At 40.2% G+C, this 27,959-nt stretch overlaps 1 protein-coding gene across 21 annotated transcripts in view; it reads left to right on the top strand.

Annotated features, from left to right (window-relative positions):
• The window catches only part of TENM2 (teneurin transmembrane protein 2), a 709,050-nt gene that overhangs the window by 502,430 nt on the left and 178,661 nt on the right, over positions 1-27,959 (top strand). For all 21 annotated transcript variants that reach the window (XM_083596571.1, XM_083596570.1, XM_083596589.1 and 18 more), the window contains one exon: positions 15,236-15,474. In XM_083596571.1, coding sequence (XP_083452697.1) covers positions 15,236-15,474 — 239 coding nt within the window. The remainder of the gene's footprint in view (positions 1-15,235; positions 15,475-27,959) is intronic.

The following is a 27,959-nucleotide window of genomic DNA, read 5'->3' as shown; positions in this document are numbered from 1 at the left end:
CAATCCCTTTCTCACCTGCTCCTCTGGCAAAGTTCCTTGGCACTGTTTAGTTCCCAGTTCCCCACGGATACATTATTGCTAGTTCTTAACATCCCATCCTAGTAGTGCACATCACTAGCTCCCCAGACATCATCTCTACTGATGGATTTGGATGAACTGGTGAAGCCTTGTTCAAATCCCTTTCGATATGACAATTCCCCCCCCCCCCCCGAATTTGCTAATTAAAATGTTACAATGCAGAATGAAATTGTGGTCTGAATAGGTTAGGGGTTGGAGATGTGGTACCTGATGCAACATAGATGCCTTCATTTAATAAGTAAAGTCATTTTTGTGTTGTAACATAGTTCCAGGGGTAACAAGCTTAACAGTGAGGAAGCAGTATGACAGAAGCAGCCACAATTACTGCAAAGGTCCAAAGTAGGTAACAGCATACACAGTTTGTCTCAGTAGATGTGCACATAGTGTCCGAATGAGTCAAAATAGAAGCTGAAGTGAGGAAATGGGATATTTACATGGGCGGACATGAAACCTAACAAATCAGGCATTCAGATATGAGACGGAAGATTAGGGTGGTAAGGCTTTGCACCTGTCTACTACTGTAGTGAGTCCTTGGCAAGATTTCATCCAGAGAAAGCCAGTGAAAGGCTGGTGGCTGGACAGGACCTAATGGTGGCCTTGACACTTCTAAAACTTGTTCTGAAAAATATTTGTGGTAAGATTTAACAGTGAATTTATGTTAATTCCCTTCACTCCTGACAGCAATGTCACTGAATACTATCAAATACTTTAAAAGGTTAATATTGGGAGTGAAATAAAATAACTAAGTCTTCGTGGTCAATCTCTGTGTTTTTGGAAGGTAAAAGATTTTCCCCCACTTAGCTCTACTGCAGTAGACTTAGAAAAGACAACTCTAAACTCCTAAATAGCTGTAATTTAGTATTTTTATGTCATCCTATTGCAGAGGGTGCATGAAAAGTTTGTGAGGCATAGAGAATCAAGGCCAAAGGTGAAAGGAAAGCTATCACAAACCAGCGGCAACCATAGACACAATAAGTGAATGTAGACTCAACTACAGAACCCCCCAGAGCATATTTCTTTGACTCAAGAAGGTTGTAAGGGATAAGGATGTTTTGGCCAGCTGCCCAGGCCTTGTTCTTTGCTGCCAAATTTGTTGGGAATAAGTCAGCTACAATTTGTGGCTTAATCTTGGGTAGTATAGTGGATCTGGCACTTATTGCTGAGAATTGCACTGATGAAAATTCTGATCCTATTTTGACACACTGAACCTTCCAAGTTTCTCAGTGTTACCATTTCTAAAATTAGATTACAAAGGGTTATGAGGCATCCAGCTATTTCAGAACATTGTTGAGGTTTAGCTTACTGGCTGTGGACACAGTGTATCTGCCTGTAGGAGTTGCTGTGGACTAAGATTTAAGATATATTCTCTCTCTCATCCACAATATACCTTTTCCATGAGGCATTTGCTGAATTCTTCTTGTTCATGATACTGGAACCATAGGACGATTATTTGTAGAGGCATACATGTGATGTGCTATGATCATAAGTTCATCTTACTCAGAAGTGAATTATATTTAAAGTAACAGTAAAAGCAGATAACCCAGTTTCTTCTAGTTCATCATGAGATGGTTAACCTTTTCAGAGCTTTTAAGTGTTCTTAATTTCTTGTGAAATTAAGTTCTGTCACTTGATCTCAATATACCTATATCTTTTAAAATTAATCCATAATTTAGTTCCTTCTTTTACAAATACTACCACCTGTAATTTTTTATTGGGAAAATCAGAGAAACAACGGGACTCATTCCCCTGAAATCATGCTTTATGACTTTAGCTTACTTCATTGACATTGTACTCCCAGTTGGCCACAGACTTTTCACATTGCACTGCACTTTAATTTTACAGTTTTCTTGGTCTTCCTTGAAATGTGGCAGCTTATTAATCTCAATATTGGGACTTTTGCGATCTATACTAAACACCTCTTAGGAACAAAAGTTTATTTTTATTATGTTTTGTTCACCTCCCCCCCCCCTTTTAGCATGAAATGATGCAATTGTTTATGTATAACTTCTCCCCAGACATTTAGAGTTAAGTGTTGCAATGAAATACATTGTTTTACCTATGTAACACAATACAATTAGGTGTACAGAAATTCTCCCCAACTATTTAGCATTTGGTTTCCTTAAATATTTGCAAACTCTTGTAAACTTTGATAGTGTTTACTTGGAAGTGGGGTACTTATCATAAGAGAAAAGTCATATCCTTGACTAAAGTGATGTGACTGTGTCACAAAGATGCTATGTTTCATTTCTTCAGTAGCTGCTGTTTCACCATTAGGTACAAAACTTTATGTTTTCTTATTTGGTTGTCTGTTTGTTTGGCTGACTTCCTTTTTGCAAAAGATCCACATTTTCTAGTCTGGTCGTGTCAATTTATTGCTATTCAAACAGTCATTTTTATTGAGATGAATTATGAGCAGCCTGATAACAAATATTCAGACTTAGATAACATAATTTGATGTTGAGTAGGGAAACAGTTTTTTGTTTAAAGGCTTAATTACTTTGAAATATTCTTCATGAGAGCTCTGTTGATGGTTCCATGCTTTACACTGCAAGTTTACATCATTGCCTTCAATGTATTAGGCTCCTTTGTTATGGAAACCACACATCGGCCATTTGCAGATGCCAATCAAAGGCATAATGGCTCATAAATTAGGGTAACCCAAAAGCTATTATAGATTTCCTTTGAAAGGATATTTGTCAAAGATTGCATGATGTCCTAATGCCAGTTCTGATGCCTGCCTGGTGTTATTTATATTGGTATGAATTAAGTCTGCATTACTGTAATTAGCAATGCTTTAGTATGGAAAGAAAGAAAAAAGTTTAAATAGCAAGAGAAATTAGGGCTATTCTTGAGCACTGCAAGAATATTTTTCTTTCATTTTTGTCAGTAACCAGGGTTTTGCGTAATTTTAAATATTTGTTTCTTTATTTAATGAATTTCAGACACTAGGCAGATACTTCTGGACTTCCAGGGAACTTATAATAGCACAACTTTTTATCAATAACCTACTTTTTGTTGCTGTTGTATAAGTCCACTTACCGTTACCCAGCTCAGCAGTGCTTCGAAGTGGCACCGCCTCCCTTAGTGGATCTGACTCTGACACTGGATGCTGGGGCTTAATATTGACCTCACCGGCTGGGAAGTGGATCCAAGCCTGCCTGCAGATTGACCAATAACAGGCAGGCTTGGAGGCAGGGTTATCCTTGAGGGAGGGCCTGACAGAGCACATAGGCATCCCTCAGGTCCGCTCCCAGGGTATTTAAGGTTCCTTGCCCTCTCCTCCTGCACTCAGTTGTAGTCTCTAGTCTCTGCCCCCCCCCAAAAAGATAGGGTATCCCGTTAAAGGGATCCTGGAGGAGTGGCTTTTTCCGTACTCCCAGGCGAGGGCTTGAGCCACAGCACTGATCAAGGCGGCGATACCTGCAAGAGTCCCCCTATTTGATGTAAATCATAGGACTCCCCCATTGCCGGGTTGACCCTGATGCACTTCTATCAGGCGGGTCAGAAGTAATTGGTTATGCCCAACGCCTGTGTCAAACCTCTTACATCTGTAGTCAATAAAGTTGTAGCGTTATTTGACCCAGTTTAAACTGTGTTGCTCTATTCTTTCCAGTCAAGGGGCAGTGAGAGTGCGGAACCTGGCAGCCTGCATCGTAAGATGACACAATGTGTCAGTGTGTCTGGCTGCTAACCAGAAAGTTGGTGGTTCGAGCGCATCCAGAGACAGGATTCCTGCATTGCAGGGAATTGGACTATACGGCCCTCTGGGTTCCTTCTAGCTCTATGATTCTATGGCTTCTGTGGCTAATTCCCTCTCAGCCATGAAGCTCACTGAATGATTTGGGCCAGTAACTATTTCTCATCTTTCTCAATCTTCATTGCAAGCTTGTGATGGATAAAATAGTGATGGAAAATATTCCTTGGAGGAATATTACCAAGATAACAAATGAATAAAATAAATCACATCCTGCTCAAATCATAACCCTAGTCAATGGGCACAATGGTGTGAGGGAGGCTTGTGTTTTTGGAAATTGCAACTATAGCCCTATTTGGAGATTCATTTTACTCATGTGAAGACAATTGCACAATGAACAGAGGAAGTGCACTGTTAAGTCCTGCCCTTTTTTTTATAGCGCTCCATGGGCTGGAGGCTAAATTTGTGAATGAGGAGCTTCCTCTACTCATAGGGCCTTCACACATATTTTGAACCCTAAGGAACCCAGTGTACAGCCACTTTGAAAAAGACAAATTCCATGCAAGGGATCATTAGGAAAGAAATTAAAATTAAAATGGCAAGTATCATGATTTCATAAATATATGGTGCAACCATATTTGGAATGATGCATACGGTTCTGGTCTCTCCACCTTAAAAATAATATTGCAGAGTGGGGAAAGCTTCAGAAAAGGGCAACCAGACTGATCAAGGGGATGGATAAACTCTCCTGTGAGGAAAGGTTACAGCATTTGGGACTTTTTAGTTTAAAGAAAATGTGAATAAGAGGAGACATGATAGAAGTGTATAGAATTACTCACGGTATGGAGAAAGTGGATAGAGACAATTTTCTCTCCCTGTCTTATAACACTTGCACTCACTGCCATCCAGTGAAGGTGAATGTTGGAAGGTTCAGGACAGATGAAAGAAAATACTTTACATAACACCTAAACTGTAAAATTCGCTCCCACAAGAAGCAATGATAGATAGCTCTAAAAGACAAATTCATGGAGGATAAGGCTATCCGTGGCTACTGACCCTGATAGATACATTCTACCTCCACAAGTGGAGATGGTGTGCTTCTAAATACTAGTTCCTGAAAACCACTGGAGAGAATGCTGTTGTGCTCAGATGCTGTTTGTGGGCTTCCCATAAGTATCTGGTTTGCCTCTGTGAGATCAGGATATGGGACTAGATGGGCCCCTGGCCTCATCCAGCAGGCTCTTCTTATAGTCTTATATTATACTGGAGGGGATGAGGCTTGCCAGTATGTCTCCACTTTCCCTTGAATGACTTTCTGCAGCAGTGGACTTAATACCTGAATACTTTGTTTTCTGCTGAAAGCAGGATAGAAATATTTTGCATACATGTGTTTTTTTCTTGCACTCTGATTCTGAGTCTACGAACCCTGTTTTTGAGGAGGAGTAGGTGGTGGCAATCATATTATTTCTGGATTAACTGGCTGGTGATGGCCCTTAATGACAAGCTTTAAAATGTAATAATATTTTAGAGGTGGAATGTCTTATTTATTGTGATATTATTATTATTATTTTGACAATCAGAAAAGGCATGTCCTTCTGGAGATTTAAGCAAGCTTGAGAGTCTGCCCTTCTCTCGGGGGAGGTTATGAGGCTTAACTCATTAATTAACATGAGTAGCTTTCATATTCGCCTCATTCAAACAAAACAAACAAACAAAACAAACCCCACAACCCTCCACTGAAGGGCAACGTGATATTAGCTTTATTGATACTGTTAATAACAAATGCGTGGTATGCTGGGACATTATAACTATCGGCAAGAAGCCCTGTGAGGTCAGAAGGCGTCTGACAGCTCATTTAAAAAAATAATCTTCCTCCTTCAGATGTAGAAGCTCAAAGAGAATTGCCTGGAGCTTAATGTTATTTTTGTGCCTGCAACACACAGTGGGAAAGTTCTTCTCCTCAGTGTAGGTACACATGCATGCCTGCTGGCTCATTGCATTCTCCCCCAAAATACTTCTCAGGACAGTTCATTTTATATTATACTCATCCATATGTACATATCTGACAGCAATCCAGCGCTTTCACCACATTCTGTTTCATCACACTACAGGAGCAGAAAGTGTGCTGTAAGGAAGATCACATCTAGGTTCTTTCTAAAAGGTTACTTCTGGGCACAAGATTAACATGATCTTAAATATACCCTAGAAATGTCAAGTAGGCTATTGTATATAGGTAAATGACAGCTTGATTCATAGTACAGCAAGCATAAAACAGGAGCTAGCTTTGTGGTGTACTTCCTCACTGTTGACAGTTGCTGCATCTGTGGTCCTTAGACCATTATATTCCTATTTATATTAGTGCACACATGAACCAAGCAATACCCTTCTCTTGGTCCTGTCACCCTTGTAGGCACACTTACTAGGGAAGTGGGAGAGGGCCTTCTTGGTGGCTGCTCCCAGACTTAGGAACTCTCTTCCTACAGAAACTATCCTTCTGCCAGCAGGTGAAGACTTTCTTGTTCCAACACACTTTTGGACTTCTTTTATTGAAGGGCTGGTGCCATGCTGTTTTTATTGTAACCATCTGTATCATATAGATTAGAGATTTCCAAACAGTGTGTCGGAACACATTAGTGTGTCGGCTGCAGTGTGGAAGTGTGTTGTGTCACGCTGGATCGACCAGCTGATTTCCAGTCTTTCTACCTGAGGAGAATTCTCCCTCCACTGAAGCGACTGAAGCCTCTTGGGTTGCGGGGCAGCACACTCCTTTTCTGCCCAGCCTGCCTGTCCCCACCAGCTGCACCACAGCGCATGCTCCACTTGCAGCGCCTCCTGTGGCTGGGGCCTGTCAGGGGTCTGTGTGTGCTGGGTGGGTTCTGGCACACGAGGAGGGGGCAGTGCCAGGGGTGTACAGGCACCCCTGCCAGGAGAGTCTGTTTATTCAGGAGACCCTGTTTATTCAGCATCACAGCCTTGCCCTGCACACATTTCTGTGCACAGCAAATAGGCAGGTGATCTGTGCTGATCACCATGGCAGCTCCAGCGGGCTTGATTCCTGCAGGTCAACACCGCCATTTAAAAGCAAACACCTGCAGGGGGTGGATTTAAAGATCTGACAGTTCTGAACCCTTTTAATGTTTTGTTGTTTTTTTTTGTTGTTTTTTTGCAAATGTCTTGCTCCCAGGCTGAACTTGATGGTTGCAAAGAAATGGGATTCCTGATCTGCATCTTGGCTTGAAGTCCAATTCCCCCTACTCTAGTCTCTGAAAAGCAGCAACAAATCGTCCTCCTTTTTTGCAGTTATTTACTCACCTTTCCTTCAAATGCACCAACCTCCATCAACAATACTACTACTGGAAGATCCCAAAGCCATTTTTTTCTCCCCAGGGTGGCTAGAACAGAATAGTCTAGTATTTAAATGCCCCCCCCCAAGTCTCTCAAGGAGTCCTGAGCCTCTCTAGGCAATGGGACAATCTCTAGTTTAACCCTTGGAGCACCTCACCAGATAGAGAGAGAAAGAAAGAAAGAAAGAAAGAAAGAAAGAAAGAAAGAAAGAAAGAGAAAGAGAACAAGGACAACTTATTTCCAGGTTTGCAGCAAGTAAAACAACACGAAACACACAACTGTGCTTTATCATCACAAAAGCAGGCACTGAGGCTGCAATCCAAGGTGCAAGGCTGCTGGGGATGTGGCAGCCGTGTGATCCCAGGCTGGGGTCGAGGGATGCATGCTTATGCCCTTCTCGCGCTGCCCTCTCCAGAGCCAAGCCTTGCAAGGCTGCTCAGAGAGGGCTGTGTGGGGATGTAGCAACCATGTGCCCTTCGATTGGGGTGCATGGCTGTTGCGTCCTCACACCATTCTGCCCGAGCAGCCTTGCACGGCTCAGATCCGGGGATGGTGGCGCGAGGAGCAATGCTGCTTGGGGCTGGTGTTGCCCCAGCTGCAGGAGGGTTGGGGGCACACATACACCCGCCCTGGGCCAGTGGCGTAGCGTGGGTTGTCAGCACCCGGGGCAAGGCAAGTAATTTGCGCCCCCTAACCCGTGGATTTGCACCCCCTAACCCGTGGATTTGCGCCCCCTAACCCTAACCCCCAGATGTTGCGCCCAGTGCGGCCGGCCCCCCCTGCACCCCCCACGCTACGCCACTGCCCTGGGCAGCTTACAGGCACATTCCACCGCTGAAGAGCGCCTCCGGTTTGCTAGTAAAACTGAATTATTTTGACGTGAAATGATGCATGTCTAAAAAGTGTCTCACCAAAATGAAAAGTTTGGAAAGCACTGATATAGATAGATGATAGATAGATAGATGATAGATAGATAGATAGATAGATAGATAGATAGATAGATAGATGATAGATAGATATCAATGTATAATTGTTTCTTAATTATTTATTCTATGTTTTTAGCTCTTCCTATTTTTATCTGTAAGCTGTCTTGAATCCATGTCAGAGAAAAGGCGAGGTATAAATAGATATAATAATAAAAAGATGAGCAAGTGTTATGTTGTGTTATCAATTGGAAAAGCAACTGTCTGTCTTCATTGATTTCTCAAACCCCACAATGTGGCAATGTACATGTGCCTTCCTTGAGACAAAATCAAACTTTTTGATCTCTGACTAGGTGAAGGCCATTCCCCTATAGACCTATGAAGTGACACAGGAGTGCAAGTGTCAGCATTTCCCTGTTACAAGGAAAATAGCATCTCAGCTGTAGAAAATGAACTAGTTCCCCGCAAGGTGTTACCACTTATTTAGACATGTGATGCTACAGCAGCAATTCTATTGTTCCTCTACCTGATTTAAGATATTTTCTCAGCACACATATGTCCCTTTAGGCTCAACTTAATGCTTTGACAGAATGAGTTGCCTAAAAACTGGCACCTGCCTTTTAGTCTAACATGCTACTTTCCTGTCAGGCAACTTTCAAGCACTGTGTTTCTGCGTGTCCAAATGTGTCTGTGTTAAGAGTACCAAGATGGCAGTGACAAGCTATTCTGGAACTTAAGGCACCGCACTTGACAGCCTGACTTAGCACTTGCATTTTTTTATGTTTATTTTTTAAAAAAGCTTTGCCTCTGTGGCCTAAGGAACTAGCATTTTTTAAAAAAACATTAACCGTTGGAAGACTGGTGTGCCACGTTTTAGATAAAGCTTTGCTAGAAACATGTTTGCTCCTGAAAGGCTTCCGAATGTGCTTGAGTAGGTATTAAGTGCCACAATATATATGTGTTGATTCTAAATCATTGTTTCCCTACCTAATGGCATTTCCTTGGCTACCAAACCATGAACAGTTACTTGAATATTGATTATATGCTGTAGGCCAGCAAACATACTGAAACAGCAAGTTGTGCCTATCTGTGACCATGGGCATATGCTTGTGTGGACAAAGGAGATGCCTCTCCATATGTTTGTACTTACAGCTTATCTGTGCATATGCTTATCTATCTGGAGACATACACTTGAAATAGAATTCTAATCCTCTGTTTCATTCTTTAATTACTGAATTCAAGCTGCTTCACACATGACATTTTTTTTACATTTTCCTTGGAGGAAAAGCATACAGCATTATGAGTTAGGATCATATATTTTATAATGTAAATATATGTTGGGGAATCTATTGCCAGTAGTGGATTCCCAGTACACACACACACACACACACACACACACACACGTGTAAGATAGGCATGTGTATAATCTTTACCCATGAAGATGTGCACTTTTTGTTGCCTACATCCATGGGCAGCTAGTGTATCAGTTTCACTTGGTGCCTGTTTGTCTGTGACAATGCCCTAAATAGACATTTTTTAGTTGGTCATAAGGACTTAGAATGTGTGTCCCATTTTCTAGGACCTTGTTCTAGGTTAACTTCCGCTCCTGTTGCGCCATTTAATCTGAATATTGCATAGACCAATAAAGATGTAGCATTAGTAGCATTTTTAATTCAGATTTGATATTGATGTCTTCAAGCAGACCAGTTTTTCTACCCAGGCACTGTGCTTTTGTTTTGGAAGTTTAGTTTGTTCCCTGCTGACTTGGCTCACTTGACACCCTCATCCATGCTATGACTTAGCAGGACCTGCACAAACTTCTAGTTACAGGTAGGTAGCCATGTTGGTCTGCCATAGTCGAAACAAAATTAAAAAAAAAATCCTTCCAGTAGCACCTTAATTGGTATGAGCTTCTGGGGAGATGCTCATAAACACTTTGTTCCCCCTGGTTCTTTTTCCTCCCTTGCCACACTGAGCTAAAACCCAGCTTGTGGTTTAAGCTCTTTCCTCACTAACCCCAAGCTGTGGTTAAGGTTTGTTCTTGGGGTTCACAAGGAGAGAGCATAACCGCAAGCCCAGTTTTTGGACAGTATGCTCAGCTCAACTCAGTATGGCATAGAAGAAAAAAGGACTTAGGAGGAGCAAAATGCTTGCAATCTGCTCTCCAAAAGCCCACATGTTGCCACATTCCTGGTGAGCCATAGTTTGCCTTATTGTGTTGAGCAAACCAGGCCCTTATCATAGAATTGTAGAATTGGAAGGGACCCCAAGGGTCATCTAGTCCAACTCCCTGCCATGCAGGAATCACAACTATCCATGACAGATGGATTTGAAAGTTGTTTTGAAATCCCACTGTGTATAATGAACTGCTCACCTGAGGGAGTTTGATCATCTCCTTTATCAGAGGGTCTTGTGATTTCTGACTACAGATTTCTTCTTTGGACTTCTTGGTAACCTTGCTCATCTGTCCACCCCCTACTGACTTTTCATCTTCTTAAGGGAAGCTCTTAAAATACAGTGTAGGACAGGGGTAACCAATGTGGTGCTCTACAGATGTTGTTGGACTATTAATCCCATCATCTCTGTTCATTGGCCTCGTTGGCTGAGGATCAAATTCAAAATCCTTTATTAGCCATAGCACACCACACATTATCAAACAAACATCATATACAGACTGTATAAAATACGGGCTCAGCGAACACAATTTATCCCAGTCCTATTCTTAACTCCAAAAAATAAATCTATGTACATAGATAATATAATACAACACAGCAACATCACCTACCATTAAGAACCACTAAGTCTCTCTATCATGGCCCATTCTTTCTTCATGGACAGCCCTCAAAAATGTTGGCTGAGGATCATGGGAGTTATAGTCCAACAACATGTGGAGGGCACCATGTCGGCTACCCCTAGTGCAGGACTAAGGGTAAAATCACAACAAAGTCATCAGGATCTCTCCCACTGGGCATTTGCTAATAGAGGCATTGTAGGAGAGGTGACAGTCCTGCTAAAGTTGGAAGTGATGTCTAATTTGCCTTCTTTCCACTCCCACCTGGAAGTTGGTAAGAGGGGGGGGAATGACAGACTGGGGAAGATAGAGAGGGAAGGCACACTTCAGATGATGGGTTCATGAATGGCACACCATGGTTATCCCAGGAGTCAGCATTTTGTATCAGGCATCAGCTCAGTGGTATGAAGCTCCTGCTTGCGAGGGGAAGCAAAGCAATACCAGTATGGTAGAAATAGGAGTGTATTTAAAAGGTTTTATCTTTATTGAAATCAGAGTCTGTCAATGCGATTCTAAAAGAATAGCTTTGCTTCCATTCCTAACCCTCAATGTAATCCTAAGAAGGTTGTGCTCTTTAGCCTTTTGTTCTGATTATGACTATTCTCCTCGAAACTTATATTTATTTTCTAACCCACTTGCAAATGGTTGTATGTTGCTGCTTATTTCTAGAGAGACTGTTACCGATGGAAGCATGATTAATAAGCTGTTAACTATATTTTTGGTGAGATACTTAAGATATCACTGCAATCTCCCTTGCACAAAGAAAAAGCTGCTGTCCTAGAAAATTACAGCTTCAGGAGCACAAAGAGTTCTGCTAGCTCCCCGTGTGCACTCCTCACTTTCTAGACATGACTCATGCTTAGTATTCTTTTCCAGTGTGCTATTACACAGATTCTCTTCTTTCCTGTCTTTCATTATGACTTCTAATCTGACATCCTCCATAACCAACCTTTCTATCTGTAGTGCTAAGTATCATATGCCACAGACACTGATTTTTTTAAGAAAAGGAATGGATTAATCTCAATGCTCAGGAAACAAAGAACAGATATCGTTGTTTCAAGGACTGGTAATGTTCATAAACAATGTGAAAATATTTGCCTTTTTTCTATTCTTTTCTTTTTCTCCTTGTCCATTCAGATCCTTCCTTGTTTTTAGGCTCTAGCTGGTTCCCACATGTGTGGACATTACTTGATTATAGTACAGCTGATGAGCTGTAGTTGAATGTGTGAACCACCTCCTAGTCTTAAGGAGCAATGCACCATTTCTGCATGACTCCTGTTTCTTCCTAAGGGGTTTTATATGTGAATAGCCTTCTGTGGAAGGTATCCCTTGCATGAAAGTTATGTAGCATCATGCATACATGTAGAGAGAGTGCACATTCATTTGTTAAACAGTAGAGCTTTTGGTATCTGTAAAGTCAAATCTAATTTCCCTAGAAATTCCAGTACAATTGAACTATGTAATGTGATCAACCAAAATGACCCCCCAGAACAGGTTAAAACATATTAAGAATACAGTCAGAAAATATGAACATGTGCTTTGCATCTGTTGTGGCTTCAACAGGTATGCCTGTTCCCATTAATGATGGGTAAATAGTGGAAATAACGCAGAGACAGATTTTATTTAACCTAGGAAATCCACACATACACGCAAGATATAATGGACGACACAGTATCCTCAAATGTTGGCCCTGAAGCAGGATATGTCACCATACCTAATAGCAGGGCTGTCATTAAAATAGGGTTGAGGCATCTACATTAAGAAGAAATTATATAGCCTAATTGCATTTATGGATCCTACACATCATCGAATGGATCTTCCAGCATTATGTTTCCTCACTTCCTCTGCCCTCCCAGTATAGCAATAAGTAAAGCAAACCTTAATCAAGTAGTTACTAGTTGAAACTCCAGGGCTATTAATATCTATTTTAGGATAACTGCAACTTTTACTGGCATCTAATGCTGACAGCAACCCCTGGGTAATGCTTGAAAATCATGTGTGAAACAATTTTCTTTTAAGTGCCAGTTCTAATTAGTATATCAAGAGTGTTTCTTTCACTTCAGTATCACCTAGATCAACAGCTGTGTTACTGTATTTAATTTAATTCCAATAATTAATAAATACATGTTCTTAAACCTGTATCAACCAAATCAGCAGTTCTGTTACTGTATTTAGTTAATACATGCTATTAATTATGCAAAAGTCAGCTAAGTTTATGCAAGCTCAATTATGTGGACTCCCGTATTTTTCGCTCCATAAGGTGCACCTGACCATAAGGCACACCTACTTTTTGGGGGGAGAATTCAAGAAAAAAAATATGCGGCTCTTGGGGGCTTTTATGGGAGGTGGGGGAAGTGAGAGAGCCTCGCTTTGTCCCTTCCCCCACCTCCCGCAAAAGCCAGGGATAGCCACACGAAGCCTCCCCAGGGCAGCGGGATGAATGCTCCCCGCTGCCCTGTGGAGGCTTCGCAGGCTACCCCAGAGCTGCTCAGGAGCTTGTTGGGGCTGGCGAGAGAAGCCCGGGTTTTCCCCACCTCCAGCCCCAAAAAGCAGGTCAGGGAAGCAATTTACCCCTCCGCTAGCCCCAAAGAGCAGGTCGGGGCTGGCGGGAGAAGCCCAGGTTCCCCCCAGCCCCAGGGACCACACATTCGCTCCATAAGACGCACAGACATTTCCCCTTAGATTTTAAGAGGAAAAAAGTGTGTCTTATGGAGCGAAAATACAGTATATGCAGCTTTTTAAAACGAGGGTGGGGATATTTAAAAGAATGGACTGTGGCCTTCATTCATAGGAACTTAGGATACTGTCTTATTCCAGGGCAGCCTAATTGTCCACCTTGCTCAGTATTGTCTCCTGTGACTGGTAACAGGTTTCTGGGGCCTCAGGCAGAGGCTATTCACATAACTGCTATCCTCTGCTTTTAACTGGAATTGAACTTGGGACGTTGTCTATTACTGAACTCCGCCCCTTCCTAGAATCAGTCCATGTGCCCAGGAAACTGTTGCCTTGACAAAGGCTTATTTAGAATCAATTCTACCGGCTTTGCATGCAAATTTATTTAGGTCTCTTAAGGTGAAATGACAATATGCCAGTCATGAAGCTCTCTTTATATCTCACAACTACTTCTATTATTGTTGGTGGTGGTGGTGGTTTTAATTTTTTCTATTATAATGCTAGGATTTTTTCCTGAATGGCTGGTTGCCCTTCTATTTGGTGTTTTTGTTTGTGGAAATTGCACAGTCACCAAGGTTCCTATCACCTAATTCTCTGTGTGTACTGCTATTTCCGTAGCGTAGACAATAAAGAATGCTAGAAAAGAATTTGAGAAGCACACTGCTAAGAACATAAAAACCAACAAATAAAAATTCTTTAAATACATTGGTAGCAGGAGACTGGCCTGGGAGGTAGTTGGATATTTGGATGACAAATTAGAATTAGGGGAGAACAGTGAGGTAGCCAGGTTTTCTGGTGGTACCAAATGTTTCAGAGTGGTTAAAACAAAAAGAGATTGCAGAGAGTCCCAAAAAGGATCTCTCCAAACTGGGTGAATGAGCAGCAAAATGCCAAATACAATTCAATGTAAGTAAGTGTAGAGTGAAGCACATTGGGATCAAAAATACTAATTTCACATATATGTTTATGAGGTCTGAATTGGTGGTTACTGCAACGAATGAAACATTTGAGTTATAGTGGATAACTCAATTAAGATGCCAACCCAAGATCCAGCGGCTGTGAAAAATTCAATGCTAGGAATCATTAGGTAAGGAATTGAAAATAAAACTGCCAATATCATAATGCCATAATACAAATCTATGGTGCAGCCACACCTGGAATCCTGAGTTGGATCCAGCTATGTTCTGCACAGATTAATGAACCTAGACTAGCCATATTTGTTAATTTAAATGGGCCTGAGCAGAACTCTGTTCATTACAACCAATTGTGTACGCTACTTTTCGCCTTGCCTCAAAAATGACATTGTGGAGCTAGAAATGGTTCAGAAAAGAGCAGCTAGGCTGTTCTAGTGAATGGAGACTCTCCCCTATGAGAAAAAGTTACAGCATTTGGGTCTTTATAGTTTAGAGAAAATGTGAATAAGAGAAGACATAAGTATATAGAATTTTTCATGATATGGATAAAGTGGATAGAGACTAGTCCCCCCCCCCCATCTTATAACACTATAACTCATTTACATCCAGTGAAGCTGAATGTTGGAAGGTTCAGGACAGATGACAGAAAGTACTTCTTCACTCAGCACCTAGTTAAACTATGGATTTTGCTCCACAAGGAGTAGTTATGACCACCCACTTGAACGGCTGAGCCACTATTTTACTTTGTATTCCGAAACAGCTGAGTTATTCGTCTGTCCTGTATTTGTTAACTATGATTCATTTGTTTGCATTTCAGGCATTTCTTGTTCAAGACATCTTCTGGAACAACTCCTCTATTCAGCAGTTCTTCCCCTGGATACCCTTTGACCTCAGGAACAGTTTACACACCACCTCCCAGACTGCTACCAAGAAATACTTTTTCCAGAAATGCGTTCAAGCTGAAAAAGCCCTCTAAGTACTGTAGCTGGAAATGTGCTGCTTTATCAGCGATTGCTGCTGCAATCTTGCTCGCCATCCTGCTGGCCTATTTCATAGGTAAGTCCATATTTCAAAAAAATCTCACATGAAGTGCGCAACTGCTTCACTCCACCCTGCCGTGCCCTCATGCAAAATCCCTTTCTTCAATTATTTGGGGGTAGGGGGAGAGAAATACATTGCTTAAAGACATTGGAGATCTTAGAATCTAATCTAATTTTAATTAGATAGCAGGGCTGTTTTTTAAATTTGTTAGCATATATACCAAGCTTTTTTAATAGTTTGGGCTATGAAATACTTCACTGTAAGACCCTGAAGCACGCCCAGTTTGTATTGTTTTGAGATAACAAGTGTTGGATTCTTTATACGACCTAATTCTATCAGTTTTATACATCCTGGGTTGAATGGAGCAGGCTGGTGGTGGTGGGAGGCAGAATAGCTAGTGAATTGGAATACTGCATAGCCACTATTTCTTTTTTACAGGTTTTGTTCTCTGCACAATAATTGGTACTTTGAAAGTCAACATACATAAAGCCCCTCTTTAACTTTTGTTCTTATTCCATCGTGTCATGCTCTATGGCACTGATTTAGCTGCTCCATACTCTTGCATTGTTAGATTGCGTATTGTCTTTGTTTCTGAATCAGCTTGTTCCGTGTACTATTGGCTGGTCCTGGTATTGATCTTTTACGTGTCCTCAGATGTTAAGTCTACTGTATCAAGACAATCTGGCAGTGAATGGGCTCTTCCACCTCCACCATAATTCTAATGACAGGCATAAGTTTGCTAAAATCAAATAAACCTACATAATTTACAAAATTCATTCTTTGATTACATAAAAACCACTGTCCCAGTTCAAACATGCAACCATTAATTAGAGTGCATGCTGCAAGCTCCACATATCTATACATTTTGCTTTTGACAGAGGTGTTTTTGCTGGGAGTTTGAAGATTATGTATAAAAATACAAGCAAAAAAGCTTTAATTTTGTCCAAGATACATGTGTGGCAAATAAAAGGGAGAAAAATATGCAAATAATGGCATTTGTTAGTGGAGAGTGAATTTCCTTTAAAAGGAACCAAACTAGTAGTTGTGCAGTCTGCATCCCTCTTGTACATTAGTCTCTAATCCTAAATACACTTACTAGGTAGTAAAATCCCATATAGTAGGACTTACTTCTGAGTAAGTATGCATAGGATTGCATTGCTCGTCTTCTTTACCTGGCACAAAAGCTCATTCATTGTTTAACATCTGTGAACATTTATTAACATTGTCATTGGAGAGCAAGGATTAAAACAGTCAAAATCAGGTGTCAGCCTGGTAAGTGTCAAGATGGAAAACTTTTAGGAACCCATAGAAACTGCACTGGACTTTCTGAAGAGTGGTATAGAAGTATACAGTCATACCTTGGGTTACGAACGCTGCAGGTTGCACGTTTTCAGGTTGCGAACCGCGCCGAACCCAGAAGTACCGGAATGGGTTACTTCCGTGTTTCAGCGCTCGCGCATGCTCAAAAACACAAAATGACCTCATGCGAAGACAAGACGCTTCAGGCTGCGGGTTGCGAATGTGCCTCCCGCACGGATCACATTCGCAACCCAAGGTATGACTGTAATAGAAAAATATTTTGAATCCTACTGAATGTTATTGTGGCTAACATTATTTGTGTTGTTCTGTTTTGAAAATTCTACTTCCAGCTGTGTATTTAAGATGCATGCTGTTTGTTACTTTGCAAAAGGTATTCCTTTAAAACTGTGGCCACACTCCCTCTGGAAGCTACTTAAAATGCTTGTGTGGCAGTGCTGGGTGTTTGGAAGCCCTGTCTTATACCATGTGCTGTACCAGTTAAGTAGTTTGTATGGCAGTGCTGAACATCCCACGCTGCAACTATACTGGCAGAGAAACTGTACACAGGATTGGAAGAACACACAGGTTAAGTGCTAAAAGTGCTTGCAAATGTTATCCCCAGCTGTGAAGAAGTGCCACCATAGGGAAGCATTTATCAGCCTCCATATGGTGGAGTAACATTTCAATTGGCTGCCAGTAAGACGAGTACAGGAGTTAAATTGCCGTTAAGCATTTCTTAAATTCTGCTTTTTATAGATACAGATAAATTCATTTATATACAATGTACAGTTTAACTTTTCAAATAAGTTGTCCACAACATGCTTCTAAGCCATGACCTTAGCAAGATTTGATATTTAATTTACAGGTGTCATTATTATATTAGATGGAAATAGAATATTGTAGGTGAATATTTCAGGGCATCATACTACACTAGCTAGAGGTTAAACAAAAAAAGAGCCACCCCTTAATTATTTCATTAAAAACCCATGTTTCTATTCTCATATTGGTAACATGTAAAGTCAGTTACTACAAAAGTACAAATATAATGTGCACTGTAAAGTATGTGGAATGTATTATGTTTCATATGATATTTATTACACATATGCATGTTTATGCACCCCCAAAGAGGTTCAACAGAAATGTTTTGTTTTTTTCCTGGAGGCATTTAGGCTGGAAAATTTGGCTCTGTGCCATCTTTCACTTTTCCCTGAAACTATAATGCTGGACAACAAAAGCAACAGCATAAAATTAAAAGCAAGACGAAAAAGTTTTATCTCAGGGAAAAAGAAGATGGAAACGTATTAAAGTTTTGAAGATAGAGCTATTTTTAAAGAGCTGGTTTTTATAGAGCACTTTCAACAGCTTTCATGTATTAATTTTTGTCATCTGTGCTCCCTCCTACTTTTGCACAAATGCAATTGACTAGGATGTGGCAGTTTTACATAATTAGAAAGAAAGCAGGTGTATCAGTTCAGCAGTAAGTTTTCTTTAAGGGGTTTCTCTGTGTGATCCTTCTAACATCATGTGACATATATATTGTACATTATGTTGTTGTGTTGGGTTTCTTTAAGCATCAGCACATTGTGTCAAAAACTTGTCACCACTTTGTCAGATAATTCTGAAAGCCCCAAACCAAAATATAACAAAATCCATTGTGAAGGCTATGAGATTGGGATTTAGTTCTTTTAAAACAGGTGTGCCTCTAAAACAGTGGATCAAGTGATAAACCCAGAAAAAATACAGTCAGCATTGCTCCAAGTAGTTAATAGGAAGCATATACCACAAACCCTATTGTTGGCCTATCTTTGCTCTTTGTAGCTGGATCAGAGATGAAAGCGTTTGTCAGTTAAATTCATTTTTGTTCTCTTCTTCCATGCCAAACTTTGAGAATTAGAAAGTCACCTTGTCATTTTTTTTCGCTGCAGTAATTCTTTCCAAATGTAAAATGCCATATTTTAAGTGTTCCTCTAAACTACTCTGACTTCTGTCAATCTGACTCTGAGCTTGGAAAAGCATCAGGCCATCAACATGTCAGTATGTTAAAAGCGTGGTAATTTTGGGTACTTAGGGTTTCCTTGGGAAACAATAGAAGTATTATTTTCTAGGGAAGCTAAAAGCCTGCAATGTATTTAAAGTTGTTCTACTTGAAAATTGATATGTTGAGACTCATACTGATGAATTTTAGAGTGCTGGGACTATTTTGCTGCCTTCCATCATGTGAAATAGACCTGGACTTGGGGAAATAAAGGGGAAATGACAGAAAAAGATGGTGAAGAAGAGACACTTATATAACAGCCCTAGTGTATGCACAGAATAGGGAGAATACAATACATTTAGTTCTCAGCTTTTGACTGAAAATGTAGATAATATTACTTCAGACCTTACCTTCAACTATTAATAAAAAGGGGGTTAAATCATCAGTTCTCTCTTGTAAATTGATTAAGTAAAAGATTGACCCATGATGGTCTACATTTTGGCACAAGAAGGCAAGTACAGTGGTACCTCGGGTTACATACGCTTCAGGTCACATACACTTCAGGTTACAGACTCCGCTAACCCAGAAATAGTGCTTCAGGTTAAGAACTTTGCTTCAGGATAAGAACAGCAGCAGGAGGCCCCATTAGCTAAAGTGGTGCTTCAGGTTAAGAACAGTTTCAGGTTAAGAACAGACCTCCGGAACGAATTAAGTACTTAACCCGAGGTACCACTATATAACAAGAAAACTTCCAAATCCTACAATCTGTTATGTTAACATAGTAGCTCGTAAGATCAGCCATAAGATTTTTCAGAACTGGTGTCATAACTGTACCTTGGGATTTTACCACACACCCCATCACCAGTTGGCACAGAAGCTGCTGTCTTTGGCTACTTTCCTACAATCTAGCTTTGCGACATAGCCAACCATATTCAGTATTCTAACAGGAACGTAATTAGCACAATCTTAACACCTGTTAAGTTTTCATAGTAATATATTTCCATGCCTAGTAGGGCTCTGCTGTTCCATAGTTGGCCAGTTAACTCACATCACCAAAAGTGATGGAAGAGGTATCAGGATGTTGCCTAGCACTTTGGGCTTCAACTAGGGATGGGGACCGTGACTAAGGTGGATGCAACAACAGTACCATCAAGCAAATATATAGTAAAAATAATAATAAATGTGACACAAACCATGGTTGAGCGAAAAAATAAGTCCCAGGTCTGAAAAGTTTGAGGACTACTGTCCTAGTAAACGTTACATGCAGACTGGGCTGACATCAGTATGAGGCACAATTGCTTGCTGCCTCTCCTACTGGTCAAGCCTACATGATATTTGGGTGTATTAAAAGGGTTTTCATGCTTTTACTTACATATATCCTATATTTAGTTCCTCTGTAAAGACACTTAAGTAGCTTCCTGTCATTTAAAAGTGTTTGCATGCATTTCTTTTAACTCTTTCCATCCCCATCTGAAGCAGGGGTGTTAGGAAGTAGTCAGCCATTTCTCTAGACAGCACTGCTCTCCTATGCATTATAGTCCTTACTTCTGTCCATAATATTTTCACTGCCCAATAGTTACACTGTTGCTGCAGGATTGAGGCTAACATTAACATGACATCAGCAGTAAGATAGAAATTCTAGCATGTCTTTAAAAAAATATGTCTACACATGTCAAGGATGTCATGGTACTGGTACACGATTTGTGCTAGATAGTAGTCATACAGCATTGAGGGGGAAACTGCAGGTTGCATTATACATGCAAGAAACCCCAAAGCAAATGACATAGTTTTAGAGTAACAACTTTGATATATGTGTATTTAAAAACAAAAACAAAAAAACACACCCTGTATCATTAATTAGATATGTTAAGTTATTAATTGGATATATACTAGTTGGATATGTTAATATATGAATGCTTTCAGATTTATAATTCATTACAATCCAGAGATGACTTGGAACATGTTTAACTAGAAATGTTCGAGAGGTTATACAAACTCTAAAACAGTAAAGAATATCTCAGTCTGTGAAAAGTGGATAACTACATCTATATGGTTGGAAAGAACTTACTTTTGGCTGGCTGCCACATTTGGCACTGGCACTACAATGACTGCAGTTGGATTTAGTTGAAGGTCAAGGTGAATGAGCCAATTAAAGAGTAAATTAAGATTTTTTTGGCTCTGTCTTTCAGTTAGGATACAAAGAGAAAGTGCTAGCAAGACTGAAATGATGACCTTATTCATCACATTGTTTTTACCTATCCTCCCTCTCTCTCTCTCTCCCTCTCTCTTTCTCACACACACATCACTAAGGTTTTTAGTTTTCTAGTTTCATATGTTTGCCACCTAACATTTTATGCTATTTTTTCTTTTACATTTCTGCTCAATAATTTTATATCAGAAACTTGAAGTGCTCAAATTTATTTTTTAAAATTGGCTTGCAATATCCTTAATATGCTATTTCTCTCCATTTTCACCACTACTAAGATACAGAAATGTTCACACATCATGGTAAGCCATGGTTAATGGTTTGCTATGGATGAGCAGATTGCTCCTGCTTTGCTTCTCTCCTAGAGTGAGCGGGGGGGGGGGGACACAGACCAAATCACAATATTTTGCTTAGCTGTGTGAGAATTGAACCAGGAATTGTGCTTTGTTTATCTCTAAACAAGCCGTGATCTGGAGCCAAGTTTTGTCATTTGCTTCCACTCTCAGTCTCCTTCACTCAAACAAACTACAATTTCCAGTTCAGACATCATGCTGAAGATAATAGTTTGTCACTCTCACTGTACTAGAAAAGGAACAAAGCAAAAACAGTCTACACATTCACAATAAACTAATTACACATTCAAGGTAAACCACATGACTGATGTGCAAACTGGGCCAATGACCAAGTTAAGTGTACCCAGTTTGCTCAACAGCTTAGCGGGTATTTATTAAAAGTCTTTCCACCTTTCTACACTTCCCATCAAACTTTTCTGTGTAACCCTTGGGGCTTAGTATTAGTTCAAATGACTCTTAAGTAGTTTATCTAAAATTCTAAGCAATTGACATAAAATAGTGTCAGGGTGCTTCTAGAATTGTCACTGCCAGTTGAAGGCAAACTGTCCTCAGTGGCTTGGAATGCTTCTGTGCAACTTTGGTTAGTGTATCAACTGTGGCTTTTCTGGAGAAGAAATAGCCTGGCTATAATAATTCATGCTCTGCTGACATCCTGGACTGACTCCTTAAATGTGCTTTACATGATGTTGCCCTTGAATATGATATGGAAATTGCAGCTAGTGCAGAATGTGGTCGCCAGGGTGTTGGTGGGAACAGTGGGCTGGTCACATACAACTCTATTCTGAAACAGCTGCACTGGTTGCCAGGTCCAATTCAAGGTTCTTATGTTGACATCTAAAGCCGTTAATGACCTAGGGTACAAATACATGAGAAACCTCTTTATCCTGTATTAGCCTACCCATGCATTAAGATCAGTGATGGAGGCTGTCCTGGTGGTCCCTCAGTTAATTGAGCTATGTTGTATGGAAACTTTTTCAATAGTAGCTCCACTTCTGTGGAATGACCTCACTGAGTAGTATTTTGCCCCTGCTTTATATTCATATAAAAACTCACATTTTGTCAGGCTTTTAGGGGCTGCTTAAGTTCTTTTTATAAGTTTTGATGCTAATTGTGACATTTATGTATTGATTGGAATTGTTTTAATGTTTTGGTTTATTGAGTATTATGCTTTGTATTACTTTGTTCTGATGTAAGCTGTCCTATGACTGTTTTGGTGAAGAACAGTATAGAAATATATTTTAAAAACAAATCAGTCACATGTCTGAGGGAGAACATGTGTTTGGTTTCAACAAAGGCTTTTAAAAGACTTGTGACTTTTGTTGCTATGGTTTGTAATCTGGAAATCAGCAGCTGGTTAGTTTGAGTGGTTGCAGTGTTGTGTGACTTCTTCTTTTGCTATACTGTACAGAAATTGCAACTAAGATTTCCTCCTATAGGCCCACCTGGTCTTTTCTGTACTGGAAAACAGTAACTGCACAATTAAGACTGCAATCCTATGCATTCTCACTTGGAGATAAGCTCCACTGAAGTCAGAGGGACTCTTCCCTCCAAAGAAATAAGCCTAGAATTGGGCTGTGCAAGTGAAAAACATTAACATATGGGCATGAATGTTGCAAATCATTATGATGTGACCAAAGGGGCTTGGAATATTAAAGAAGTATTTTTAAAGCCCTTTGTGAAAGCACCTGTAAGTTTTAAGGAATGCCCTGAGCAACTAGTCCCCAGAGCCTATCCAGAATTTCATCCCAATGTCTTTGTACCACACATATTAATTTTAGCATACAGGATGCCTTTACTTCTAGCTATTGTCATTTTGCTGTTATGCCTTCTTTGGATCCATTAGAGTGAATTCTTCCCCCGTGGCCTCTTCTGCATTACTTTGGGACATGGCTGTAAATTTGTTGCAAACTTTATTCACAGGGGGTTATTGTCTTAGTAAGTACTTCATAATACCTCTCATTCTGATTACACTTCTGATGCAATTGTGGCTTTTTTCTTGCTTAGATTACACTAGATATCTTTTTACAGCCAAAGTTAACGAAAACTTTCACTACAGTCAGGGGAAGCCTCTGTTTTCCTACTGTACTGGGTGTTGTTGTTTTTTTGCAAGTTGATTTAATAAAACAGTGGAAAATATATGTAGGTTGGGTTTCAATCTTACTTCAGTGCACTAGGGAATTTATTCAGGATTTGAAGGAGCTCTTCCTTTGCAAACACTTCTTTAGCCAAGACTCCAAATCTCTACTTCACAAAAGGGCAGAACCAAATTGGTAGAACTGATAGCAAATGCAGCACTAGTGAATGAGCAAGATTCCATAAATTATTAGTTTAATCTTGTATTGAGACTTTTTTGTGGAAAGCAACAAATGCATTCAATTAATAATAATAATTTGTGGGTTTTTAAAATAAGGAATATACTTAAATTATGGTACAGTTGGTGTTCTGTAGTGACATGACACACTCTGGTTTCCAGGGAATACAATTCTCTATAGGTGGCATAAAAGTTTTACAATTGGTTTCAGGACTGTAAGCTTCTTTCTAGCTCCCTCCTGGGCCATTTTAGGGATCATCTCTTCAAAGGATGTTTTTGCCTGCATTGCCTGGCCCTTTGATAAGATTTGTCTGCATCATATCATAGCCTTGCATACTGATACTAGGCCATTACTCGGCAGGAAGAGTGAGCTTGAAGTCCACTCCTACCAGAAATATCAGTGTTAAATAACTTGTGTGACAATTCACTCTGAAAGGTCAGTGTTCAATAGCCCTCGAAATTTCTCATTTCTTTCCCAAGGGGGGTTGCACAGTGGGCTGCAGAATAGAGCATACTGCAGGACACTAGTGTTTGACTTGATGATTAATTTGCAATTGGCTGCAATGAATCCAGTGTTGTGTGTGATTTGACTGTGTAAGTATTGTTAATGTACTTGGTTTGTTGTGCATGGCCCCCTGTGTTTGAGTTCCACATTCCCAGACCCAGACTTCTGAACCACAGGTTTTTAAAAGTTCCTGCTCTCTGAAAGAAGGGTTGTTGGGCTCTTAACTAACTCACAATTTGCTCCCTAAATGGGAAATGCAGTCCTTTCTCTGGATTAGTGTGTTGAATTTTTTAATAGACTAAGGCTTTCTTTTTCATTATTACAGGTTATATTTTGGTACATTAAAACTGAGAGCTTAGGCAGATATGATGTAGAAGATACACAACTGGATCGTCTGACATTTTAAAGTGGTTTTGTGGGCTCCAATTTTATTTGAAAAACAGCATTTAGAAAGTTAAAAAACAACCCAAAAAACTTTCCACGTGTATTTCCCCAATCTACATCACTCACTCTTCTGATGACTGGAACAACAGAGTTAGTTACCCAGTGTCTTTCTCCCACCCCAAGTGGCTATAATAGCAGCTTCATAATCAGATAAAATGGATGTGTTTACGCTACTCCTGTCAAAATCAAAACTCACCCACAGCTGCTTTGAAGAGGTAAAAAAACATGTTACGAGATCCCACCACAGGACTGTGGCATTACATTAAAATAGGTCCACGTTAAAATTGATTGTGAACACCCGGTTTTGCATAATAAGGGAAATTCCAGGGAGATTGAAATCTCAAGTTACTCATTCTCAGTTGGGAAAATATTTCCTTTTTCCTGACAAAAGACTTGCATTTCACTGCCACTAACAGAAGAAGAATGAGGAAGAACACAATCCAGATCCCAGGTGCTGCCCAGAGGAGCTTAACAGAATAACAGGGCCACCACTCCATCCACAGCCTTACTGGCGCACAAGCTGGAGTGAAAGGTGGGGCAGGTAGATCACAGCAATTGAACACAAACTGGGCCTCATATTGTCAAGTGATGGCGGTGGAGCCAGCTGTATTGGATCCTGAGTTGGCTTAGCCCCTTCCACCCTTGGGAAGCTACATTTTTGAGTTTTCCATTGGCTGCGGGAAACCTGCCAGTAGCATTTTACCCCATTCTCATGTTTAGGAGGCAGAACAGGGATCTCTGTGGTGGCAGAGTGATGCTGATGGAGACTAGCAAGGCTGGGTGGAGGGACACCTCTGTCCAGTCTAACCTGGACTCCCTGTCCCCCACACCTGACACTAAGGGAGGGTTAACTCACACCTTTTATTTTGCAGTGTTAAGGTGTCTAGGAAATTTTTTTGGATTGTCATTATCATCATTCTTTCCCATATTCCTCTGGACTTCTGTATACATGTGTTTGTGTCTATGTGTAACAAAGGATTTTAAGCCTTATCTCTCTCCACTTAATTCACTCTGCATCCATAGTACTTCTTTATGCTTCTGAAGACATTTTTTCTTAGAACCTTCAAGACTGGGCTTGCATGATGTGTCTCAGGCACATTAGAATTACAAAAGTCAAGGCATTGTGGAGCTATTCTGTCCGTATATTATAGCATTTAAAATTTACCTGAGAGGTTAGTGTATACTTATCTTCAAAGCATAAACAAAGTGCAAATAAGAAATTTATCAACAACAATGAAAGTGTTTCCCATTTTAGCTGTGGGTTTAACTATATTTTTCTAAGCAGAATGTGTTCTATTTCTAAGCAGAATGTGTTGCATTTTAAAAGTCAGAGCATGTATAGCATTAAACTTCTTCAGAATAAATCACATTCTTTAAGTTTTACAGTATTGTTTTGCTGCATATGGATTAAAGCAACAATTAAGATACCGTCTCAGTAATACAATAAATGCCCCCAAAACCTGAGGAAGGATACACAAAAGAGCAGGAAAGTAAGTGAGAAAATGATGAGAAAGCAAACAAAGTGTAAAAAGTAGGTATGAAATAAAGAGTGTGAAAATAATAATTAGAAAGGGTAATAAAAATGCTGCAATGTAGCATTTTGTGGTGGAATGTGGGAATGGAACTGACAGGAGATATAGAATTCTATCAAATTTTAGGCACAATTTTCTATGATGAAGTGAATAAATATCTCTTCAGTAAATTCTGCCTTTGCCTAAACAATAATGCTAGTAAAAACAACACCTGTTCGCTCTAATTAACTTCACATCCTGATTATTCAGAATTAATTTCTATAAGGGTCCCCCCCATTCATTTTATTGCATTGTTGCTGAATCTAAGCTGATTTTGGTGACGTAAATATATTGGAAAGTGAAAATATTACTAAATGTAATTGAATCTACAGGGATAGGAATATTCATTTATAGTAGAGTGCTTGGAACTAAAGGGTCTGACATTTTGCTGCCTGAAGAAAAGGACAAGATCGCCCCTTACAATTCTACGTGCCAAAGCTAACTAGAATGGCAATTCAATATTTATAAACTGGGTATAGGACAGAGATCCTTTACCACACCTAAAGGCAGGAGGCTCACTTAGGTGTTGGAAGGCAAGTTAAATGCAATACACCAGCTCCCCAACACCATACAACCAACCCCTCAGTATCTGTTGCCTGATGTGGCAGCCTCACTCTGCCTAACAATAGTTCTGGGCCTGACACTCCCACTTGACAACGGTAATATGAGGATTCATCTTCCAGACCCTCCCTCACACAGAGAGAGGGAGCATTAGCTTGCCCAGGCTCCTGCACCTTTAAGAGGGAGCTCCAGCAAACATAGATTGCATGAGAAGCTGCACTCAATGAAATTCCACCTTCTACACAACTATGGACTCTGTAAGTGCCCTGTCTTTTTTTTCTCTCTGGCTGCCATAGTTATTGTGACTTTGGTCCCTGTTCTCCGCTGAATCCAACAGCTTATTAAAGGCCTGTCCAAGACAGTGTGTTGTCTGAGGCAGTGGGTAAGATGATACCCCACTGTTCCATGTACAGAAGCAAAAAGTCTGGCAGTTTTATTTCAAAACTAGAGCAGGATAATGTCATCTGCTATACCTTAAGGCAGCAGGCTAGTTTTGAGGGTACAGGACAGACTACATGACACACATAACTCTTGTCTTTCCACAGAAGGGTGCAGTCAAGGAATTGCCATCACACACACACACACACACACACACACACACACACTGCAGCTTCTGCCAGCTGAGGCAGTCACCTAATTCTGCCTAATGGGGAACATGATGCCTGGGTGGCAAATGTGGCCTACCATGCCTCTCTGTTTGGTCCTTGGGACTTTCTCAAGACTGCACAATTCACTTGCCCTGCTCTTCCTTCTTCTTGAGTGCTTTTATCTGGATAGAATGTTTTCTTGTACTATGATAATTCATCTTTGCTAAGATCTCTGGTTTCCAGTAGGCCTTTTCTAAGAAACTTACAGGAAGTAGAAACTTCTTGACTTACTATTCCCCCCCCCCACAAGCAGAATATGGTGAGATAGGTTTCCATTTGCCTTCTGGGTACACATACTCTATTTACTTGATATTTATTTGCTTTGCTCAAGTTGATTTGGATTAGAAGAGACTTTCTGAAAGGTCAATTGGCCCGTTGCTAATATAGGTACTGCACTTGAGCACTAATGTGTTCTGTTGTAGGAAGTAGTTAGGCGCTGGCGTGGACATAAGCTAAAACATTATGCTTTAAATATAACTTGAAGTGGAAACATATTGTTTATAACCTTGAAGGAAACTACAGCAAAGCGGGTTTTTGAAATGTTTGGTCTTTATGTTTACTACAAGAGGAGAAGAAAAAAGATGCTCCTCACAAATGTTATATGTCAAGTAAACTATTTGGTCTTGAG

The sequence above is a fragment of the Podarcis filfolensis genome (genome assembly GCF_964270895.1).
Source record: "Podarcis filfolensis genome assembly, chromosome: 2".
Classification (NCBI taxonomy): Eukaryota; Metazoa; Chordata; class Lepidosauria; order Squamata; family Lacertidae; genus Podarcis; species Podarcis filfolensis.
This window is presented reverse-complemented; position numbering and strand designations above follow the sequence as displayed.